This window comes from Trichophyton rubrum, assembly GCF_000151425.1.
Source record: "Trichophyton rubrum CBS 118892 genomic scaffold supercont2.3, whole genome shotgun sequence".
Classification (NCBI taxonomy): Eukaryota; Fungi; Ascomycota; class Eurotiomycetes; order Onygenales; family Arthrodermataceae; genus Trichophyton; species Trichophyton rubrum.
Genome location: NW_003456426.1, coordinates 839,727 through 858,470, shown reverse-complemented (window position 1 = coordinate 858,470; position 18,744 = coordinate 839,727). Strand labels below are relative to the sequence as shown.

Genomic DNA, 18,744 nt, shown 5'->3' with positions numbered 1-18,744 from the left:
GTCCTTGTTTAACGATATAACAAACGCTGGCCGGTGACGAAAGTCGTTTTCCAATGCCGCATGTTGGGTTATGTAAGTCGGGCGTACAATGCCTTTATCTATCGTGGTCGTGAGGCTTCCAATGGTTGGGCAGATTGTTCAGTTCTTGAAATAATGCTGGAGCTCAACTAATAGACTAAGGGATATCTTAATTAAGGCGGGAAGCACAGCCAAATGTGAAATAGGAACCAATTGTAATAAGTTCTTTGCATGGAGCGATCTTAGCGAGCGCTACACACGTCGTAGAATATATCTGAATAAGATAGGTATTTACCCGACCGTCGAAAGTGTTTATAAACGTGGCTCAGTGGAAGGATAGCAGAAATTATAACAGGGGGATCAACTTGAATTAAAATGCATGCATGGCCCACTAATAGATGTCCCCGTTTAGTTGACAGGTTCCCTACAGCAAGTCCAGCACATCTATATATGTTTATTAGCCATCAATACCAGATGGCCTGGAGCTATGGCAGTAGTTAACCTACCCCATCTTGTTTTGGATACTGTAGTAAGGCAATATCATTAGTGACGCCTGTTAATCAATACCAGGAATAATTTAACCGGGCTACCTACAGGCTGTATCTTGGGACAGGTGATGCTTGCATCCCAACATGCAATCCAGCATGACTGCAAAGTAGATATGTCTCCTTCGACTGGATAAGGTAGAGCCGTAATTCCGGGGAGAACGGACGCCACGACGGCGAGTAAGATTGGGAGAGAGAAATTCATCTTGGATCTTGGGGTTATATGATCGACGTGATGGGCAGGAACCTTTATGGGCTCAGCAACGAAGAAGTTCACCAGGCTTTATAGGTTTTTCAATACTCATGTCATCCTTTACATCCATGACACCGCGCTAAGCTCATTTAACATATAATAGGCGAGTCAAGGACAGCGTTCCCTCTCATCCGGCCGAGAAAGGATTCCAGTTTTCTTGTCACGATGCTGCATGGTAAAATATTTGGCTCGGATTATCCATTTCGAGTAGATGCGAGATGGTCTCTTCAGCTGAAGGTACTGCGGCGGTAAGCCGACACGTTATCCCTGTCACTGGCATCACAACATGGGTATTAATTCCTCTATATGAATACAGAGATCACCAATGTCTAGAGCATTTCTAGACCTGGCGCATCCAAGGCATCAACAGCTGTCTAAATCTGTAAAGGAAAAGCCTTCCTTTCTTGAACATTTGTTGGTAGCCTCTCGGATATATGATGCGCCGCCGCCGCCACCTCCTGCTCCATCTCGCTTGTGGTACCTAGGCACCAGTTGGCCAATCGGTGATCATCATATACAGATAAATAGCCGTATAAATAGCCGTAGTATTGCCTGCTGCCTTGTTAGCCATCATCATACATCATTCTACGCCTACTTATCGAGTTTTTCTGTGCTTAGCTAGACGTCGAGGCATTTGTTTGCTGTTCCGTTGTGGCCTGTTGAGGCCATTGTTCGATGTCTAGTTGACACTGAGAGCCAAATCCAAACAACCACCTTGCGTAAGCCAAAAGGAACGAAATACTAGAAACGCGGCCTTCTGATAGGCCAGATGACGATCGCAGCACTCAATTCGACTGGACGAGGATACCAGAATTTGATTGGACAGCCAGCGTAGAAGAAGATGTAGGACTCCACGAATTTACCGTTGCCTCGTCTCCGGCGTCGACGAAAGCTTCTAGGCGCCGTTCTGGGCGTTTGCCTAGTGTTAATGTGGCTTCTGGTTGGCCCGCAAGATATCTGAGAATGTGCCTGGCTTGTTGCAACATGGCCGAATTTGTGGTGTTTGAAGAAGCCACGAAGGACCTGCTCTGGCTGCGCAAGGCGCTCAAATCGCTTAAGCTCATCCCATGGAATGGAGTATTCTCTTTCGACTTGTAAAGAGTGTGTTGAAGGAACGGGGTGTGCCTCCGCTGGTGCCTGCACGATCGATCTGTGTACTGTTCGAGCTACTGGTGAGACTTGTGGTGGGCTCGTCGTTGGTCCTAGGCATGGCTCAGGTGCTTGTTCCTTTGGCGGAACAGGGATTTCTCTAGTTTTTTCAGGGAATTAGACATCCTTAGTGGTGATGACTCTACCCGTTTCCGGTATCTAAATTTTGTAAATGTGGCCGTTGCCAACGTAGCCCACGAGTTGTCCCACTTAGGCCCGGGGGTGCATCTTTTGAGATTGAACACGGTCATCCTTATATATCAAAACGCACGCCATACATCCGTAAACGCGGAGGTATTCGACCGTTGCTTGTTTGCCGTAGGCTTGCTCGTAGGGCGACTTCCTTCGTGCTCTCTGGTACTCCGTAGCCTGTTGAGAATGTACACTACAGTCTCTACCGCCCAAGGCCAAAGGTCCAATGGGAGCTTCGAGTGCGCAAACCAGGCTCATAACCTGTTGGAACATGGACCACAGGACCATGGGACAAAAAGGCCTATATCTGCCCCATGTTCCCAAAGAGAACATTGAGCCATCTGCGAGTTCTAACAAGTGGATGACTAATCCTGCCAACATTTTTGTATAAATGACTAAGCGATCGAGACAATTACACGTGACTGATTACTCAGCAATATTCCCCCGCGAAAAATGTAACAAGAAAGCGAGCAAAGTCGAAGATTCATCAGGTCAAGAACAGCGCACAGCCATGGGGTCAGAACTAACGCCGCAGGAGAAGATCAAGCTGATCACACAGAACCTACAGGAGGTTCTCAAGCCAGAGATCCTCGAGGATGTAATTGTCAAGCAGAACAGACCCCTGAAAATCTACCTAGGTGCGACGCGAAACCCCACTCACACACGAGTCATAAGGATGAGCATAGCAGATAAGAGAATATCAGAATTCAGCGAATACTTTGCTAAGATGTGTGACAAATTTAGGGACTGCTACCACCGGTCGACCGCACTGTGGCTACTTTGTCCCCATTGTAAAGATCGCCCACTTCCTCCGGGCAGGATGTCACGTCAAGATCCTGCTCGCCGACATCCACGGCTTTCTCGACAATCTCAAAGCACCCATTGAGCTTGTCAACTTTCGCGCCGACTACTACCGCTATGTAATAACAGCTATGCTCAAGGCCATACACGTACCTCTCGAGAAGCTCGAGTTCGTGCTGGGATCTTCTTACCAGCTCTCGGCAAAATATACAATGGACATATTCCGTCTAAGCAGCATGGTGACTGAGCATGATGCCAAAAAGGCCGGTGCAGAGGTCGTGAAACAAGTCGACAATGCGCCATTGTCTGGATTAATTTATCCACTCATGCAGGCTCTGGATGAGGAGCATTTAGACGTTGACGCGCAGTTCGGCGGTGTTGACCAGCGGAAGATTTTCACTTTGGCTCAGGAAACGCTGCCTCGCATTGGGTATAAGGAACGAGCACACTTGATGAACCCGATGGTACCTGGATTGGCTGGCGGGAAGATGTCTGCCTCCGACCCGGATTCAAAGATTGACATTCTTGATACCGCTGAGGCGGTTAAGAAGAAGATCCGCAAGGCTTATGCAGTGCCCAAGGAGACCGAGGGCAATGGGATGATTAGCTTTGTTGAATATGTTCTGCTTCCTGTTAGCGCCCTAGAGAACGCAGATGGTAAGGGTGCCTTTGTTGTCGATAGGAGTGAGGAAGAGGGCGGCGCTATAGCGTACGATTCTATCGAAGCTGTCAAGGCCGATTACCAGGCTGATAAAGTGAGTTTCTCTCTGCCTTTCTCCCTTTCTATGTGATGTCCTCGACTAATGGTATAGTTAACACCTCAAATTCTCAAACACTCCATAACAACTGCGTTGAATAAAATTCTTGCACCGATCCAGGCCGCATATGCCGCAGACCCTGAGTGGCAAGAGTTAGCAAAGAAGGCTTATCCGCTCCCTCCTGCACCCGAGAAAAAACAGAAGAAGCCAAAGGACAAGGGTAATAGGTACCCCGGTGGTGCGAAGAATATTACCACCCAACCAGATGGATCAGTGGAAGGCGAAGCCAGTGCCAAGGCTTCGGTAGGAGAGGATGTCAACGAAGCTATCAAGAAGCTGGAGGTGAAGGAGTAGTAGACCTCTAGAGAAATAAAATTTGAATAATATATCAGGTATCAAAGATACCAGCCTTAACTTCTCTTTTGCCCAACTTATTTGTATCCAAGGAGTCGGCGGCACTAACGTAAATCCAGAGACTTTTAGCTGCGCAGTTAAGTTATAGATCTTTGTCATTAAACAAAGCGAAACAATTGCAGTGCTGCCGGTCCCGTACTGTTCCGTTCGGGCCGTCCTGGGAGGCTTACCGTCGAGAGTATACGGAAAGGTCATGTTTCGTCTAGATAATGACGGGCTATAACCCTAACTCCTTGTCTGTCAGGCTAATATCACGAAAGTAATAAGCAGCAGGATCATTGCGCTACCCCCGGATGGCAAAAGGGACTTATAAGCTACCAAAGCCAAAGTCACATTCAGCGTAACGGGTGGAGAGAAACGGTCATAGCTTGGATAGCCACCCTCTTATCCATGACGTATCTGCATTGGTCTTTCCATATCCCTGGGTATAGGAGGATGGGATATGGGGATCTCGATGAAACAAACGCGAGAAATCTCAAACTGGAGTCGTCGTGGAGCTGTTTCAGGGCGCAGAGCTCCTGTGGGGGGGGGGGGGGGGGGCTCTCCGTGCCGCGCTCTGCCCTGATCACTTCGATCTTGCCGTCGACATCCATGTTCCCCATGTTACCAACACCCTCTTCTGTCCTTTTACGTCGCCGTCGTCCCCCTTCTTCGCCTTGTTCTCTGCTTTTTGATGCCTCGTCGTCGGCTTTTTCCTCTTTCGTCTCTTGCTGACTGTCGGAATCACGTGAGCAGAGCCCCAAAAAGGCAAAAAAGCGACATCGACGTCGCCGTTCGACGACGTCAAACGACGAACAAACAACGTCTCGACAGATTCCCGCTGTCGTCGCACGCTGGAGAGCGCTCTGATAGGACAGCTGAAGGTTTTTTGAGCTGGAGACCGCTGGCCAGGCGCCTTGTTGATGCTAAAAAGGTTGCTATGCAGCCAGGCCAACGCCTCCGTCCTGGTGTGAGAGGCAAACAAGAGAGATCGACCGTCTAGTTAGTGTCAACGACGAACTGTGTTGCCTCCTGCGCCCACCTGCGAGAGTGACAGAGTGACGGATCAAAGCAGAAAGGCAGAAGCGAGACGGAAGAAAGACGATCGATCCCGCCAGCCCTGGCGTCTGGCGCGCTCTCGTCTGTTAGCGGGCCGCAGCCCTCCGTGCGAAACAACTTTCCTTTCAGCTCTCTGCGGCTGTGCGCGCCGTCATTTTCCATCGCACTGCTGCTCCCTTTTTAACTACTCGCCTGCTACATCCGAATTCATTGCCTTGACGAGCTTCTCTTAGCTTCATTCTCTCGTCGAATGCCACCGGTCCTTGGAGCCCGCCGGTTTGGAGCGGGCCTTGCATGTTCCATACGCCGATATCGAGCTGGACAATCTAGCGATACCTAGCGCTTGACGGGCAACTGTGATAGCTGTCTGACTGCGCAGGGTTTTGTCTAGCTTCGGATTTGTTTACCTGTCCCTTTTTTGCATTGAGGGGCTGCTGTTGAGCTCACATTTCGTCCCGGAAAAAGCGCCAATCCGAAGATGGCCCTTGGCCGTGTCGGTCATGATGGCCCTAGCGCTACGTCCTCGCCCATGTTGCCATCCGATGGAAACCACCAGCAACAGCAACCGCAGCAACAGAAGCGAACATTCTACCACGACTCCCCCGAGTTACCGCCGTCGTCTTCATTCGACCCCTTTTCTCAGTCAGATAACCTTCGTCCGGACGAGGACGAGGACGATGGAGACAGCCTTCGACGGCCCTCCGTAGCCAGTGCGACCACCGTCGGTAGCCAAGGATCTCGCTCCCACGGAGGGCGATTCCACAAGCGCCTCCAGGGCATATTTGGCGACGAGTTTGAACAGCAAGACCTTTCCTTTCCCACGACGCTGAGATCGTCTAGTCGGCTGTCAAGCTCGAGGCCACGGACGGGCTCTGCGGGCAGAGCGCGGAAGGGATCCACCAACTCATTAAGTCTCGATCGAACTGCTTCCCCTGATCCCGCTCGCCCACGAACCCCCATACCTTCAAGCGAAGTTACTCCTTGGGAGTACCAGAACTTCCGAGATATCCCCAATCTGGGTGAAGCTCCTGTCAGGCAAGCTCCCACTACTGATCCCTCTGAGCATCAGCCGCCGGCTCCGGCGCCCAAGGTTCGTCCGACTCATCGTCTTCACCTTACCGGCCACCGCCACACGCAGAGCAAGGAAGACCCGCCGCCCAATACTGCCAACATCAGCGCTCCGCTCCCGCCGCGACCTGCTTCGGGTCGTGATGAAATCCCGCCTCTTATGCGACAGCCGAGAGAGCACAGCCTGCAGGCTCCGACTCCAATGAGTTCTTCTACTACACTCGGCGGTCGTTCTGCCAGCCCTACGCCTAGCACACGGAGCGTCAACCTGAGAGATGCGCGCGATCAATCCTCTAACCCTTCTGCGCCCAAAAGATCTCTATTCGACCGTATTCGCCGTCCCAAAGCTACCTCCAACTCTCTTAAGAACCTGCCTTCGCCCTCAAAATCTGTCCAGGATATGGCTAAGGCTGCTAGTTATTTTACTTCCGAGCCGGGTTCCATTCTCCGTGGCAGAAAGGGCAGTTCAGAGTCTACTTCGCGAGAAAATAACGACTTTGACCGCAGAAAAGAAGGCACAACTAGTAAGGCCTTGTCTGCAATAGGTCCTAGTCGGCTCAGACATGGTCGCCGGCTTCTGGATGGGAAGGGCGCAAGGGATCGCCGGAATAAGGCTGATAGTAACCAGGTCTTCCTTGATACCAATCTGGGTGACATGTCGGGCATAGTAACACAACCGGATGCCATATCTCCAACAGACACAAGTGTTGGCATATTTGGAGGCTCAAAACCATTCCCTGCTAATGGGGAGACCATCACTCCCCTGGACCTTATCGGTACTGATGATTGGCACCCTCCTGATAGCTGGCAAGTTAAAAGACCAACAGAGGATACTGGAACGCGCTTATCCAGTGTGGCTGACCCGGGCCCGGAGAAGGAGGTCGATGAGGACGGCCACCCGTTTTGTATACGTGTTTTCCGTATCGATTCAACCTTCGCGACTCTATCTGCTGGCTTAAACACCACCGTTACTCAGTTACTGGAGATGTTGGGTCGCAAGTCCTTTTTACAGGAGGATCTCAATAATTATGAAATCGTGATGCGGAAAAACGATCTCAGTCGAACCCTGGAGCCTAATGAGCGCCCTATCCTGATGCAAAAGCGTCTTCTCCAACAAGTCGGTTACCACATGTCCGACCGTATCACTGAGATAGGTCGTGAAGACAACAGCTATATATGCCGTTTTACCTTTCTCCCTACTAAACTAGGTGTTTATTCAAATCTTGACCCTGAACTTGGCTTCACAGATAACCAGAAATACAGCCATGTTGATCTCGAAGGGAGAAGTGTGGCCACGATACCCTTAAAGCTATATAAAAAGGCATCGGAAATTATCTCCCTCAATCTCTCGAAGAATTTGGCTCTGGATGTCCCCAAGGATTTCATCCAAAGTTGTATCAACTTACGGGAAATTAGATTCACGAGCAATGAAGCCTGGCAGCTTCCCCCCAGTCTTAGTCTTGCTTCTCGCCTGACGTACCTCGACATATCCAACAACCGACTAGAAAAGCTTGAACACGCTAATCTACACAAGTTGAAAGGCCTGGTCAGCTTGAAGATGGCGAATAATAAGCTCTCGAGCTTACCTGCCAACTTCTGGGACTTCCCGTCATTGCGCAGTCTGAATCTTTCTTCCAATAACTTCCGTGCTCTCCCTGACTTTTTGGGGAATCTTACCAGCTTGGTTGACTTGGACATTAGTTTTAACCAGATCGAGGATTTGCCCACCATTGGCCAATTTACTTCCTTGGAAAGACTCTGGGTTACAAATAACAGCCTGAGCGGACCGTTAGTTGAAACATTCAAGGGCTTGACCAAGCTCAAGGAGGTTGATGCACGGTTTAACAACATCACCTCAATCGATAACATGGCCTCTCTCCCCAGGCTGGAAACACTACTCGTTGGCCATAACGCTGTCTCTGCTTTCTCCGGGTCCTTCCCTAGGCTAAGGACCCTAGTACTGGACCACTGTCCTGTCACCGAATTCGACATCACATCACCATTACCCACATTGCATTCTCTAAATATAGCGTCGGCTAAGCTGGTCGAATTCAGGGACTCTCTATTCGCCAACGTCCCTAACCTAACAAAACTTATTCTAAATACAAACCACTTCGTGACCCTTTCACCTAATATAGGTTCTCTAAAGAAATTAGAGCACCTTAACCTGGCAAAGAACCCTCTTTCTATTCTACCCGCATCAATAGGCTGTCTGACTGAGCTCAAGAGCCTAAATCTGCGAGAATGCAATCTCAACAGGCTTCCAGCTGAGATCTGGTACTGTCTCAAATTGGAGAGCCTAAACGTCTCATCCAATGTCCTGGAAATTTTCCCAAAGCCAGCTTCCTCCCCACCTCTCCCACCGTCCGAAGCGACTAATAATTTAACTCCAATGGGCACCCCGTTGCTACGCGCTGATAGCTATGATGATGTTGGCGGAAGGAGTGAAGAATATGATTTCCGACGACCAAGCCATGCTTCTACCGGTCGTTTACAGGTTGGCACACCTCCAGACTCAACTAGAAAAGGTTCAATACCATCGATGAGTTCGCCCGGTGGAAGGAAATCGTCAAATGCTTCTCGTATCACTGCTGAGTCAAGGAAGGATTCCACGTTTTCGCAACGGATAGCTAGTACCTTTGCCAACTCGCTCAGACAGCTTTACCTAGCTGATAATCGGCTTGAAGATGACATCTTCCATCAAATCGCGCTACTCACAGAGCTGAGAGTGCTGAATCTATCCTACAATGGTTTAACTGACTTGCCTCCGGGGTTTATTCGGCGCTTGCAGTACCTCTCTGAACTTTACCTGTCCGGAAACGAGTTGAGTTCTCTTCCTTCCGACGACTTGGAAGAGTCAAGCCATCTAAAGGTCCTCCATCTCAACGGCAATAAATTCCAAGTCCTTCCCGCGGAACTCTGCAAAATAAACAAACTTGCTGTGCTGGACGTTGGAAGCAACTCGCTCAAGTATAACATCTCCAACTGGCCGTATGATTGGAACTGGAACTGGAATCATAATTTGAGATACCTTAACTTCTCTGGAAATAAACGATTTGGAATCAACCCTTCTAGTGCCTATACGCCAAGTACTGACGGAACCCCATCGACAGATTTGACAGATTTCAGCTCTTTAAGTTACATACGTGTTCTCGGCCTGATGGACGTTACTATCACTATACCAACTATTCCTGAAGAAACCGAGGACAGACGTGTGCGAACTTCCTCCTCTTTGTCTGGATGCATTGCATATGGCCTTGCTGATAGTCTTGGCAAGAATGAGCACCTATCCATGATCGATATGGTAGTCCCACGTTTCAGGGGTAGTGACATGGAAACAATTATTGGTTTGTTTGATGGCCAGCCGTCAATGGGTGGGGGTTCAAAGATTGCAAAGTTCCTGCATGAAAACTTCACAGCTACCTTTATGGAGGAACTAGGGAAGCTTCGCAAGCAAAATGGAGAAACACCAGAGGATGCCTTACGGAGAACATTTTTGGCTCTCAATAAGGATATGGCTACCGCTGCTTACAAACCTGTGGACGATAAAGAGTCGCGCCACTGGGATCGCAACCCTACTGCCGCTAAGCTGCTTAACCGTGAGGATGCTTTTTCAGGTGGTACTGCCACTGTCCTGTACTTGCAGAACATGGAGCTTTTTGTTGCCAACGTTGGCGATGCCCAAGCCCTGTTAGTCCAAGGTAATGGACAATTCAAGTATCTCACGAAAAATCATGATCCTGCAGAAGCTTCCGAGAGAGAACGAATCAGAGAAGCCGGCGGCTATGTTTCTCGCAATGGAAAACTAAACGACCAGCTATCGGTTTCGCGAGCATTTGGACACTTCCACCTGGTGCCTGCTGTTATCGCAGCTCCTAGCACTGTGAAAGTCACACTCACGTCTCAGGACGAGATGATTATTCTTGCATCCGGGCAGTTGTGGGACTATGTGACGCCGAATGTGGTTGTTGATGTAGCGAGATCCGAACGGACTGATTTGATGATTGCCTCACAAAAGATCCGCGACTTAGCGATCTCTTATGGTGCAACAAGCAAGCTTATGGTGATGATCGCTGGTGTCAATGATCTCAAAAGACGAGAACGCAGCAAATTTAGAAGCACCAGCTTATCAAGACCCTCGCCGCTTAATGACGAACATATGTTCCCTCTCACCAAGCGCGCAAAGAGAGCCCGTGATATCCCTAGTGATTCTACCCTGGCAAGATTGGGCCATGTGGAGGCTCCTACGGGTGAACTTGCTATAGTCTTCACTGATATCAAGCAGTCCACTTCCCTTTGGGAGACATATCCCCTTGCCATGAGATCTGCCATTCAAATACACAATGAGTTGTTCCGGCGGCAATTGCGACTCATTGGAGGGTTTGAAGTCAAAACAGAGGGAGATGCGTTTATGGTATCATTCTCAACCGCGACTGCAGCATTACTATGGTGTTTCACTTGCCAGATGCAACTTCTAGAAGCCCCTTGGCCGACAGAAGTCCTCCAGACGCCTTCTTGCCGTGAGACGTATGATGATGATGGCAATCTTATTTACAGGGGATTGTCTGTCAGAATGGGTATGCACTGGGGCCGACCACTTTGTGAAAAGGACCCAGTTACCGGGAGAATGGACTATTTCGGTCCAATGGTTAATCGTGCTTCTCGAATCTCGGCAGTTGCTGATGGTGGACAGATCTTTGTTTCAGCCGACTTCGTTACTGAGATGGAGAGGACCCTAGAAGCCTTTGCAGATTACGAGCGCACCAACTCAGATTCGTCAGAGGATATATTTGGAGACGAGGCTTTAGGTCAAGCTACCCGCCGCGAACTTTACCAGTTGAGCACACAAGGTTTTGAAGTTAAAGATCTTGGCGAGCGTAAATTAAAAGGCCTTGAGAACCCAGAGTCTGTATACCTGCTATACCCACATGCCCTGTCTGGGCGACTATCTGTCCAACCGGACATGGTGACATCCGGCGAAGCATCTTCCCCAGGAACTCTAGGCAAAAACTCTACTTTGAATATCGATGCAGATATGTTCTGGCAACTCCTCAGGATAGCTCTACGCTTGGAGGCGTTTTGTAGTACCCTTGAGAACCCCGGTGGCAGCATGCTACTTGAACCTGATTTACAAATCATCAATGCAATCAAGGCCCGAGGTGATGAGATTGATGATGCTGCTGTTATGAAACTACTTGAACATCAAGTAGCACGCATAGAGGTGAGATGTCTAGCATGTACGTTACACGGACTTATGACTAACCCTTATCCTCCAGACCTGCACCAACACTCTCACGATCAGAACTATGATGCAGCCTTTCAAACCGAACGATACCCTTCTTGACCATGCCGTTCCCATGTCTGACATCCTACAACAACTTCAATCCCAACTCGCGGAGTTCAAAGCACTTAAGACCCAGATGAATCTCACTGGTGCTCCCACAACACCTCCACCGAGTGGCTACTCTGTTGAAGTGCCTGAATCAACGATTTCATCCGCTCAATCATCCGCCATCAACCTTGCTGCTCCTCCACATCTAGCCCCAAAATGATTTTTGGAATATTTATTTCAATTTTCCCACGATACCCCTCGCGTGGCATATCTATTTCCTCGTCTATGACCTGCATATTTGTTCATTTCCGCCAAAAAATATCTTGTGTATTGTTATTATCATTTCTCGATTTCCTTCATGCTTGTTTCATGTATACTCAGAGACTGCGGTTAAGGGGACAGTGGACTTTTTTACACGCTTGGAGTTTACGGAAATCAACGAAAGAGGGGATGAATCATGGTTTATCATACTTGCACAGCCTTTCCCCCCTGAGAGCTACGCCTTTCTTTTTTCGCTTTTTGCCAGTACTTTATTCAGTTTCCTACTTCTTTCCCGGCTGCGAATTGTATACAGTGGTTTAACGGGCAAGGCATTGTTTAATACAACAAGAGGCAAATAATTATCATGCTCATCTGTCTATAGTCAACCTTCTTCATTGTCTTATTCGTCTCATCTCGTCTTCGCCTTTTTCGTTCTTGATAGGAGAAATGCTTAGATAAGCCGAAATATTCCACTTTCGCTTGGAAGCGAAAGTGGCGATTCATCACGTGATCGCGTTTGTTTTCCTGTTTTTCGTTGCGCCGCAGGAAATTCCGAACGACATCGTTCAAAAGCTGATATGGAGCCTTTGAAATATCGGAATGGAAAGAAAGAGATTTGAAAGGGGAGACACTTATTACATGGCTGTCTTTGTCTCTGCTGTGTGAGAAGCTCCTTATGCCAGGCCGCAGATGCCCCTCTTAACACGTTTAGTGGTTGCCTAGGAGACCGTAGAAGTTGACAAAAATTACACAACTTCAGAAGAAAAAACGCTGCGACTTCTGATCAGTTCGATAGAGGCTCCAGACACAGCGAGGGTGCTACGAATTCGCTGGTTTTTACTATATACCGTGTCTTTACGGATTTCCTACCTTCGTTATGGCGTCGAACTCGGATACAAACGATGAGCTCTACTATCTTCAACCGGGTTTCGATTTGAATACGCTGACAGTGCCGCGACTTCGGTCTATTCTCGTGAACCATGATATCTCATATCCGGCATCTGCAAAGAAATCTCAGCTAGTTGCTATTCTGGAAAATGAAGTTATCCCGCAGGCTAAGAAATTGTTACGTGAGCGGGATCGCGTTCGAAGGACAAGCAGGGGAATAACAAATATGCCATACAACGGGGAGCCTAGCGGTGAGCCAGAGGAGGAGGTTGAGACGGTTGAAAGGCGCCAGAGGAGCAGATCAAGAGCAACAAGATCGAGTACTAGGGCGTCGACTGCTGAATCAGAGTACCGGGCCACTTCTCCTCTCTCTGCAGCGAAAAGAACAACGAGAGGCTCAAGCAAACATCCGCGGTCGTCGGATACTGACATGCCGGAGAACTACGACGATACACCTCTGGCTACTCCAGTACGGCCAAGTGGAAAGAAGTCCAGAAAGAGCGAGGCTTATCTAACACCCCACGCATCTCACTACGACAATTTCGAAACCCCAACAGGTGTCAAGAGTGAGTATACTGCGGATACTCCATTCACCGACGACAACCCTTTCCAAGGCGGCAGCTCTCCATCGAATAGCCCCAAGTTCAGGTCTCCGAACTCAGAATACCGGCGGCAAAGCGGTATAAGTCGATTGTCAGAAGTTGAAGAGAGGAGAAAACGCAGATCCGAAGTTCGGACACCCGCTAGAATGAAACAAGAAGAGGATATACAAGTCCCCACACGATCTACATTCACGTCACCGATCTCTCATATTGAGGGGTTGCCGCGATTTGAGGAGTCGTCTGACATCGAACCTGGAGAAGAGTTCACACCTGATGAACAACTAGCATTGGACCAGGAACAGGCCTACAACGGGAGACGAAGGTCTGTACTGAGGGACCGATCTCGAAATGGACAGAGTAGCAGCGGAGTCTTCGCATCTTGGTTTGTGATTTTAACGCTGCTAAGTGGTTTCGGGCTTTGGTGGCGGAAAGAAAAGATCGAAATAGGATACTGCGGCGTTGGAAAGACACATTGGTCCTTAGAAGACACAAATGTGCCAACTTGGGCGAATATCATTGAACCACAGTGTGAAACATGTCCTCAACATGCTTTCTGTTATCCTAATTTTGAGGCTGGATGTGAACAAGGTTTTGTTCTTAAGGCTCATCCGCTATCGTTAGGAGGCCTCATACCTTTACCTCCCACCTGCGAGGCCGATGGTGAGAAGGCCAGACGTGTCAAGGTGGTTGCGGATAAAGCTATTGACGAGCTAAGAACCCAGCGAGCGAAGTTTGAGTGCGGTGAATCCGACAAGGAGACCGACGAGGTGGTGGCAACACCAGAGATAACTGCTTCTGAGCTTCGAGATAGAGTAGGGAGTTTGAGGAGGAAGGGAAAATTGAGTGAAGAAGAATTTGACAGTCTGTGGGATGCCTCAATCGGCGAGATAACTGGGCGTGAGGAAGTTGTTGTCAGTACAGGGTGAGTAATGATTTTTTTTTTTTTTTTTTTTTTTTTTTTCATACTTCTTTCCATACCACAACCTCAGCATGTCGCCCATCCAGTGTAGCATTCAGGTGTTTTCTCCTGCTCTCAATTATAATGTCCAGCTATTGACGTGCTATGTTTCAACACTAACAGAACCGCGTACGAACCCACAGTCCATCGTCAAGTGCAGATGTCAGATTCGCATCCACATCCCTCGCAAAGCTCTCCTTCACCTGTTCCATCCGAAGACACCTCAGACTCTCTCTCCTCGCGTATCGACTCCCTATTTTCCTTATAATTTTGTGTTGCTTACTGGCTGCTTATATCCGATCACGTATCCTAGCCGGACGAAGTGATGCTGCTCGCGTTCCATCTTTAGTTGGTATGACACTTGACAGGCTTGCTACACAGGCTGCTTTACATGCACGCGGTGAGGCATTAGAGCCCTGGATATCGGTTGGACAGCTACGTGATGACGTATTGCGTGACGAGTTGCGAGGCAGTCGCCGTGAGAAGTTGTGGAAGCATGTTCGAGCAATCGTTGAGGGCAATGCCAATGTTAGAGCCTCTGTCCGTGAAGGCCGCGGTGGAGACGTCTCCAGAGTATGGGAATGGATTGGTGGTGTAAGCGGTGTTGCGAATGAGCGAGACTCTGCCGTTCGTCGAGAGAGCTCAAAGGTCAAATTCTCACTTTCACCTTCCTCCGAAAACGTCGTACCACCTCCTGACCCAGGACTTAGGAGAGAAAGCAAGAAATGGGATGAGGGAAGGGCAATATATTAACGTTCCTTTTATATACTGCTTTTCCTGCCTAGACCCTTTCTCTGTCCCTTTCACTCTCTTTTCTCTTACTTTTTGTATTATACCTATATACCATTTCTTTTTTGGAGGGAATTCTTATCTTTGGCCGAGACTGTATTAAAATGCCCTTTTTGTCCCGTACATATTCAACAAGGTTATCTTTTCCTGAATAGCTCATTGCAAGTATGGCAATTCTTTTACCCAACAGATATCTGTATGTTTCCGGCGGGTGTCAAAGATGTATCACCTGCCACTGCAAGGCTCCTTTTAGAGTAAACGATGCACGGCTTCCTATTTTCTCTGTGCACGCGCCCGGGTTATGTCAAAGTTCTACTTACCTCAAGCCTCTTTTCCGGTTATAAATAACACCTTCGCTCTTGTTTCGAAGTCGCCAGCTCCAAGTCTTCATTCATCTTCCAGCAGCGATCTATCCTCGTACAGCGATAACGATCACACATTTCCTCCTCAGAAATGCATATCTCGACATTTTTGATTGCTGGTCTTGCATTTCTGAATGCCACATCAGCCTATCCTAAGCGCAGCTCCGCCTCCCACCCCAACGAGTGCAAATATCCCGTCGGAAACTGCTGGGACAGTAACTGTAATGGGGACGAAAAATCACTAATCTGCCATTCTGTAAGCTTCCAATCCACCCATGGAGTGCAGTTCGTAAATCTAACAGATGATAAGGGCAAATATGTCGGATGTCAATGTGGATATGGCTGCAGCCGGAATTTCTTCCAACAGTGTAATAAGAATGGGTGTAATGGGATAAATGGTCGTTGTACGAATAATTATCGAGGCTGCACTTGTATCTAGAGTAGCTTCATCGGGCTCTTACCGATAGAACATTTGGCTGATGGGAGAAAATATTGACTAAAGTATAGCTCTCTCCGGTATCTTTTGCTCAGGTTGATAAAACTACCTTTCTGAATATGAAGTAATGACACAGATCGCGGAGATTGAATATGCCAACACCTTCATGCTTTAAGCTTAGCGGGAGAACAAGCTTATTGCCTTTAAGGTTTGGGCCTTCAATGCTTGGCATCAGCCGCCGATGGATACTTTCGTACATAGAGGAGCAGATGACGGTTTATACAGTACCACCAACATATCTACTCCCTGGGCTTAGCCACCTCCCGCCCGGGGTACTGGAGTTTAAGGGCTTTCTCCAGGCATCTCTTACTATGCAGTGTATCCAGTATATTTAGCTTGACTGACGTAGACGGAATTCATTAAACGTGTCTATCCAAATCATGGCGAGCTAATAATAACGGGCTAACTATAAAACAGAGTAAAAATATGATATCTTGACGGCACAGGGTTGCAGGAAATAGATGGACGAAACACCAGGCTTTGTTCACCACTGTTCAAGGGCAAATTTCCTCGTCAATCCAATTTAGATCTGAATTAAACAAATCCACCAGGCTGCTCTGTTCGGGCAAGTACTCGAGTGAGCGTTTCATAAACTCCCTGTCACCCGGGAGCTCGATTCCGGAAAATCGGCCTGAGTTGCATAAAAGATTAAATGCCAATCGTGCACTTCTTGACAACGGTTGTACTCCAAGGCTAGCAATTTTCTTCAATCGTGATTTCCAGAACATCCATCTTTGGATACTGAACCCTTCTTCCTTTTCCTTGACGAAATTTGTAGCAAGTTCTCCAATATTGGTCAATCTGTTCTTACCGGGCCCGTTAATAGTGGGACTACTTACACTCAAAGCCGCAAGTGTTTTGCTGCAGGTAGCAAACAATGTGATACATGGAAATAGAAGGTCGTTGAGTGTCAGATTCGCAAACTCCTTTTCGACCTTGTCCATGGTATCATATTTGTCTTGCTCGCGCTTTCTCTTCTCTTTGGCTTGGCGTTTCTTGTTTTTGGCTTCATCTTCCTGGCTATATGACCCGTATTCGTCTTCATCCGAGCCTACCTCCTCTTCAATAATGGCGCGAGGCGTCTCCAGTGTCTCCCGGATAAACCAGAGGGCCATACAGCTAAAATATTGATAGCCTAGACCCCCAGCAATTATCCGACCAAGGAAACTGGTCAAGCTGCACCTTTGTTTTCGCTCTAACCGGCCTATTTTAAGAAACTGAGCGTCCAAATATGTATGTAGAAGTGGCAACTCAGTCCACAGGGCGTGGCCGTCGACTCGGATGATTTCACGCACTATGGGAACCTCAGTTCCGCTCACTCCATTTTTGTCGGAATCAGGCAGTGTAGCTCCGGTACTGGTACAATTCTCATTCTCATCCTGCTTTCCCGCCTTTCCATTCTCCTTATTTGTATCGTCTGGCTTATCCGAATCTTCTTCTGTGGTTGGTAATAGAATTCCACCTTCACTGGTATCGCTTGGAGGGTCTCCCCCATCACTAGATTCTCTTGTTTTCGGTGTGGGTTTCCTTTTCTTGACAAAAATCTTCATATCTTTACCTGTCGCGTCCTTCCATACCTTGTTCAGGTTTCTGATAATTTGCGGAATTTTCGAGTTTGGATCATGGACTTCTTGAGTTATGGGGACACTATGCGTTAGGTTGATGAGTAGAAGCACAGCTGAATCTAACATCGGATTGTTGAACTTGGTGTGTATAACGAAGTCGAATAACATGGCCCACACGTCTCGTATTTCTTCTTCCAGAGTGATGTCTCCTGGAGGACTGGTCAATGAGTGCTTAGCAGTGATAAGTTCAATGGTGCGCTCAATATCTCGGATCTTGTTCCTCTCAATCCCGACGTACAGTTCTGTGAAGATTCTTAGGGGTCGGGATGCTCGGAGGTAGGCAGGAACGCACTCGTGGCCGCCATTATGGCACTCCGTGTGTTCCATGCTGCGTAATATATATACAAATAGAATATAACGGCTGATAATAAGATTGGTATAATGTGGCCGTCGATCAGTCCTGGTGCGTAGCTGAACAAGCTATGGGGCATATAAATAACCGCCAGTTAATGGTTGGTAACAAGGAAAGGGGGACCCATGGCCTGTAGTCTGGAAGGCGCTGCCAGTTACCATTTTCTGCTAAACGAGATAAAAAATACGCACCAAAATACGATTAAGAAACCTGATAGTCTGGAAGATGATGATAAATGTCGGTTTCAAATTTTTTGGTCAAACACTACATTGAATATTTAAATCACAGTTGTCAAATATATGGATCTACCACCTCCATGGATGGCGATAGTCATATATATAAGCCGTTTCAAAGGTTGAACAGCTTCTGACAATTGTTGTCATTCACTTCTTGTGGATGTATAGACTTGAGATGATAGGGTCAGTTAACGCATGGGGCTCCCTCCAAACATGGGATACCTTGCAACAGCTCCCGAATAGCTGCTGCTCGTTGGAGTCAATGCTGTAGATCGTCGGAACATCTGACGTGGAGTTGTAGGTGGATTATCGCCTGCACCACCGTTTGTGCCCAATGCGCCGCCTCCTGGCCCTGCGTCTGGCGTATTTCGTCCACTTGGAGGAGAAGATAGCGAAGAAGCGGAAACCGGACCCGACATTTTATAGTTATACACTGCTAACCCAGAGTTTGAGGCTTGGTATGCGGTGACTCCAGCTGATTGTGGTTGATGACGGGGCGGAGGACGGAATCCATGTTTTACACCTTCACGGAAGATTTCTTCAAGCATCTGATTGACAATGCCTGCATCTTCGTATTCCTGGAATTCTTCCATAGTCGCAGGGCCAT

The 18,744-nt window shown here is 48.2% G+C and overlaps 8 protein-coding genes across 9 annotated transcripts; 4 read left to right on the top strand and 4 right to left on the bottom strand.

Moving 5' to 3' along the window:
- Positions 1-524: 524 nt before the first annotated feature.
- TERG_11939 (uncharacterized protein) lies at positions 525-2,120 on the bottom strand. Its single transcript, XM_047750974.1, has 2 exons — positions 613-2,120; positions 525-542 (listed from the first exon to the last, which is right to left on the bottom strand). Exon 1 carries the CDS (start codon positions 1,878-1,880, stop codon positions 1,602-1,604), a length of 279 nt encoding a protein of 92 aa, XP_047605818.1. The 5' UTR covers positions 1,881-2,120; the 3' UTR covers positions 525-542; positions 613-1,601.
- Positions 2,121-2,175: 55 nt separating this feature from the next.
- TERG_11938 (uncharacterized protein) lies at positions 2,176-2,538 on the bottom strand (the record flags this gene model as incomplete). The annotated part of the gene is made up of 1 exon (XM_003235951.2): positions 2,176-2,538. The coding sequence occupies one exon, from the start codon at positions 2,536-2,538 to the stop codon at positions 2,176-2,178; it is 363 nt and encodes a 120-aa protein (XP_003235999.2).
- Positions 2,539-2,548: 10 nt separating this feature from the next.
- Positions 2,549-4,070, top strand: TERG_03050 (tyrosine-tRNA ligase; the record flags this gene model as incomplete). Of its 2 annotated transcripts, XM_003235950.2 has the most annotated exons (3): positions 2,549-2,795; positions 2,902-3,713; positions 3,771-4,070. In XM_003235950.2, the coding sequence occupies 3 exons, from the start codon at positions 2,549-2,551 to the stop codon at positions 4,068-4,070; spliced, it is 1,359 nt and encodes a 452-aa protein (XP_003235998.2). The 2 variants fall into 2 exon arrangements, with proteins under 2 accessions (XP_003235998.2, XP_047605817.1); XM_047749498.1 differs by lacking the exon at positions 3,771-4,070 and having other exon boundaries at positions 2,902-3,749.
- Positions 4,071-5,032: 962 nt separating this feature from the next.
- On the top strand, positions 5,033-11,788 carry TERG_03048 (uncharacterized protein; the record flags this gene model as incomplete). The annotated part of the gene is made up of 2 exons (XM_003235948.2): positions 5,033-11,457; positions 11,513-11,788. The coding sequence occupies exons 1-2, from the start codon at positions 5,647-5,649 to the stop codon at positions 11,786-11,788; spliced, it is 6,087 nt and encodes a 2,028-aa protein (XP_003235996.1). The 5' UTR covers positions 5,033-5,646.
- A 918-nt stretch (positions 11,789-12,706) lies between these two features.
- TERG_11937 (uncharacterized protein) lies at positions 12,707-14,545 on the top strand (the record flags this gene model as incomplete). Its single annotated transcript, XM_047750973.1, has 2 exons — positions 12,707-14,241; positions 14,401-14,545. 2 exons carry the CDS (start codon positions 12,707-12,709, stop codon positions 14,543-14,545), a joined length of 1,680 nt encoding a protein of 559 aa, XP_047605816.1.
- An 86-nt stretch (positions 14,546-14,631) lies between these two features.
- Positions 14,632-15,030, top strand: TERG_11936 (uncharacterized protein; the record flags this gene model as incomplete). The annotated part of the gene is made up of 1 exon (XM_047750972.1): positions 14,632-15,030. The coding sequence occupies one exon, from the start codon at positions 14,632-14,634 to the stop codon at positions 15,028-15,030; it is 399 nt and encodes a 132-aa protein (XP_047605815.1).
- Positions 15,031-16,418: 1,388 nt separating this feature from the next.
- TERG_03046 (uncharacterized protein) lies at positions 16,419-17,876 on the bottom strand (the record flags this gene model as incomplete). The annotated part of the gene is made up of 1 exon (XM_003235945.1): positions 16,419-17,876. One exon carries the CDS (start codon positions 17,874-17,876, stop codon positions 16,419-16,421), a length of 1,458 nt encoding a protein of 485 aa, XP_003235993.1.
- A 449-nt stretch (positions 17,877-18,325) lies between these two features.
- TERG_11935 (uncharacterized protein) lies at positions 18,326-18,730 on the bottom strand (the record flags this gene model as incomplete). The annotated part of the gene is made up of 1 exon (XM_047750971.1): positions 18,326-18,730. One exon carries the CDS (start codon positions 18,728-18,730, stop codon positions 18,326-18,328), a length of 405 nt encoding a protein of 134 aa, XP_047605814.1.
- Between the last annotated feature and the right edge of the window lie 14 nt (positions 18,731-18,744).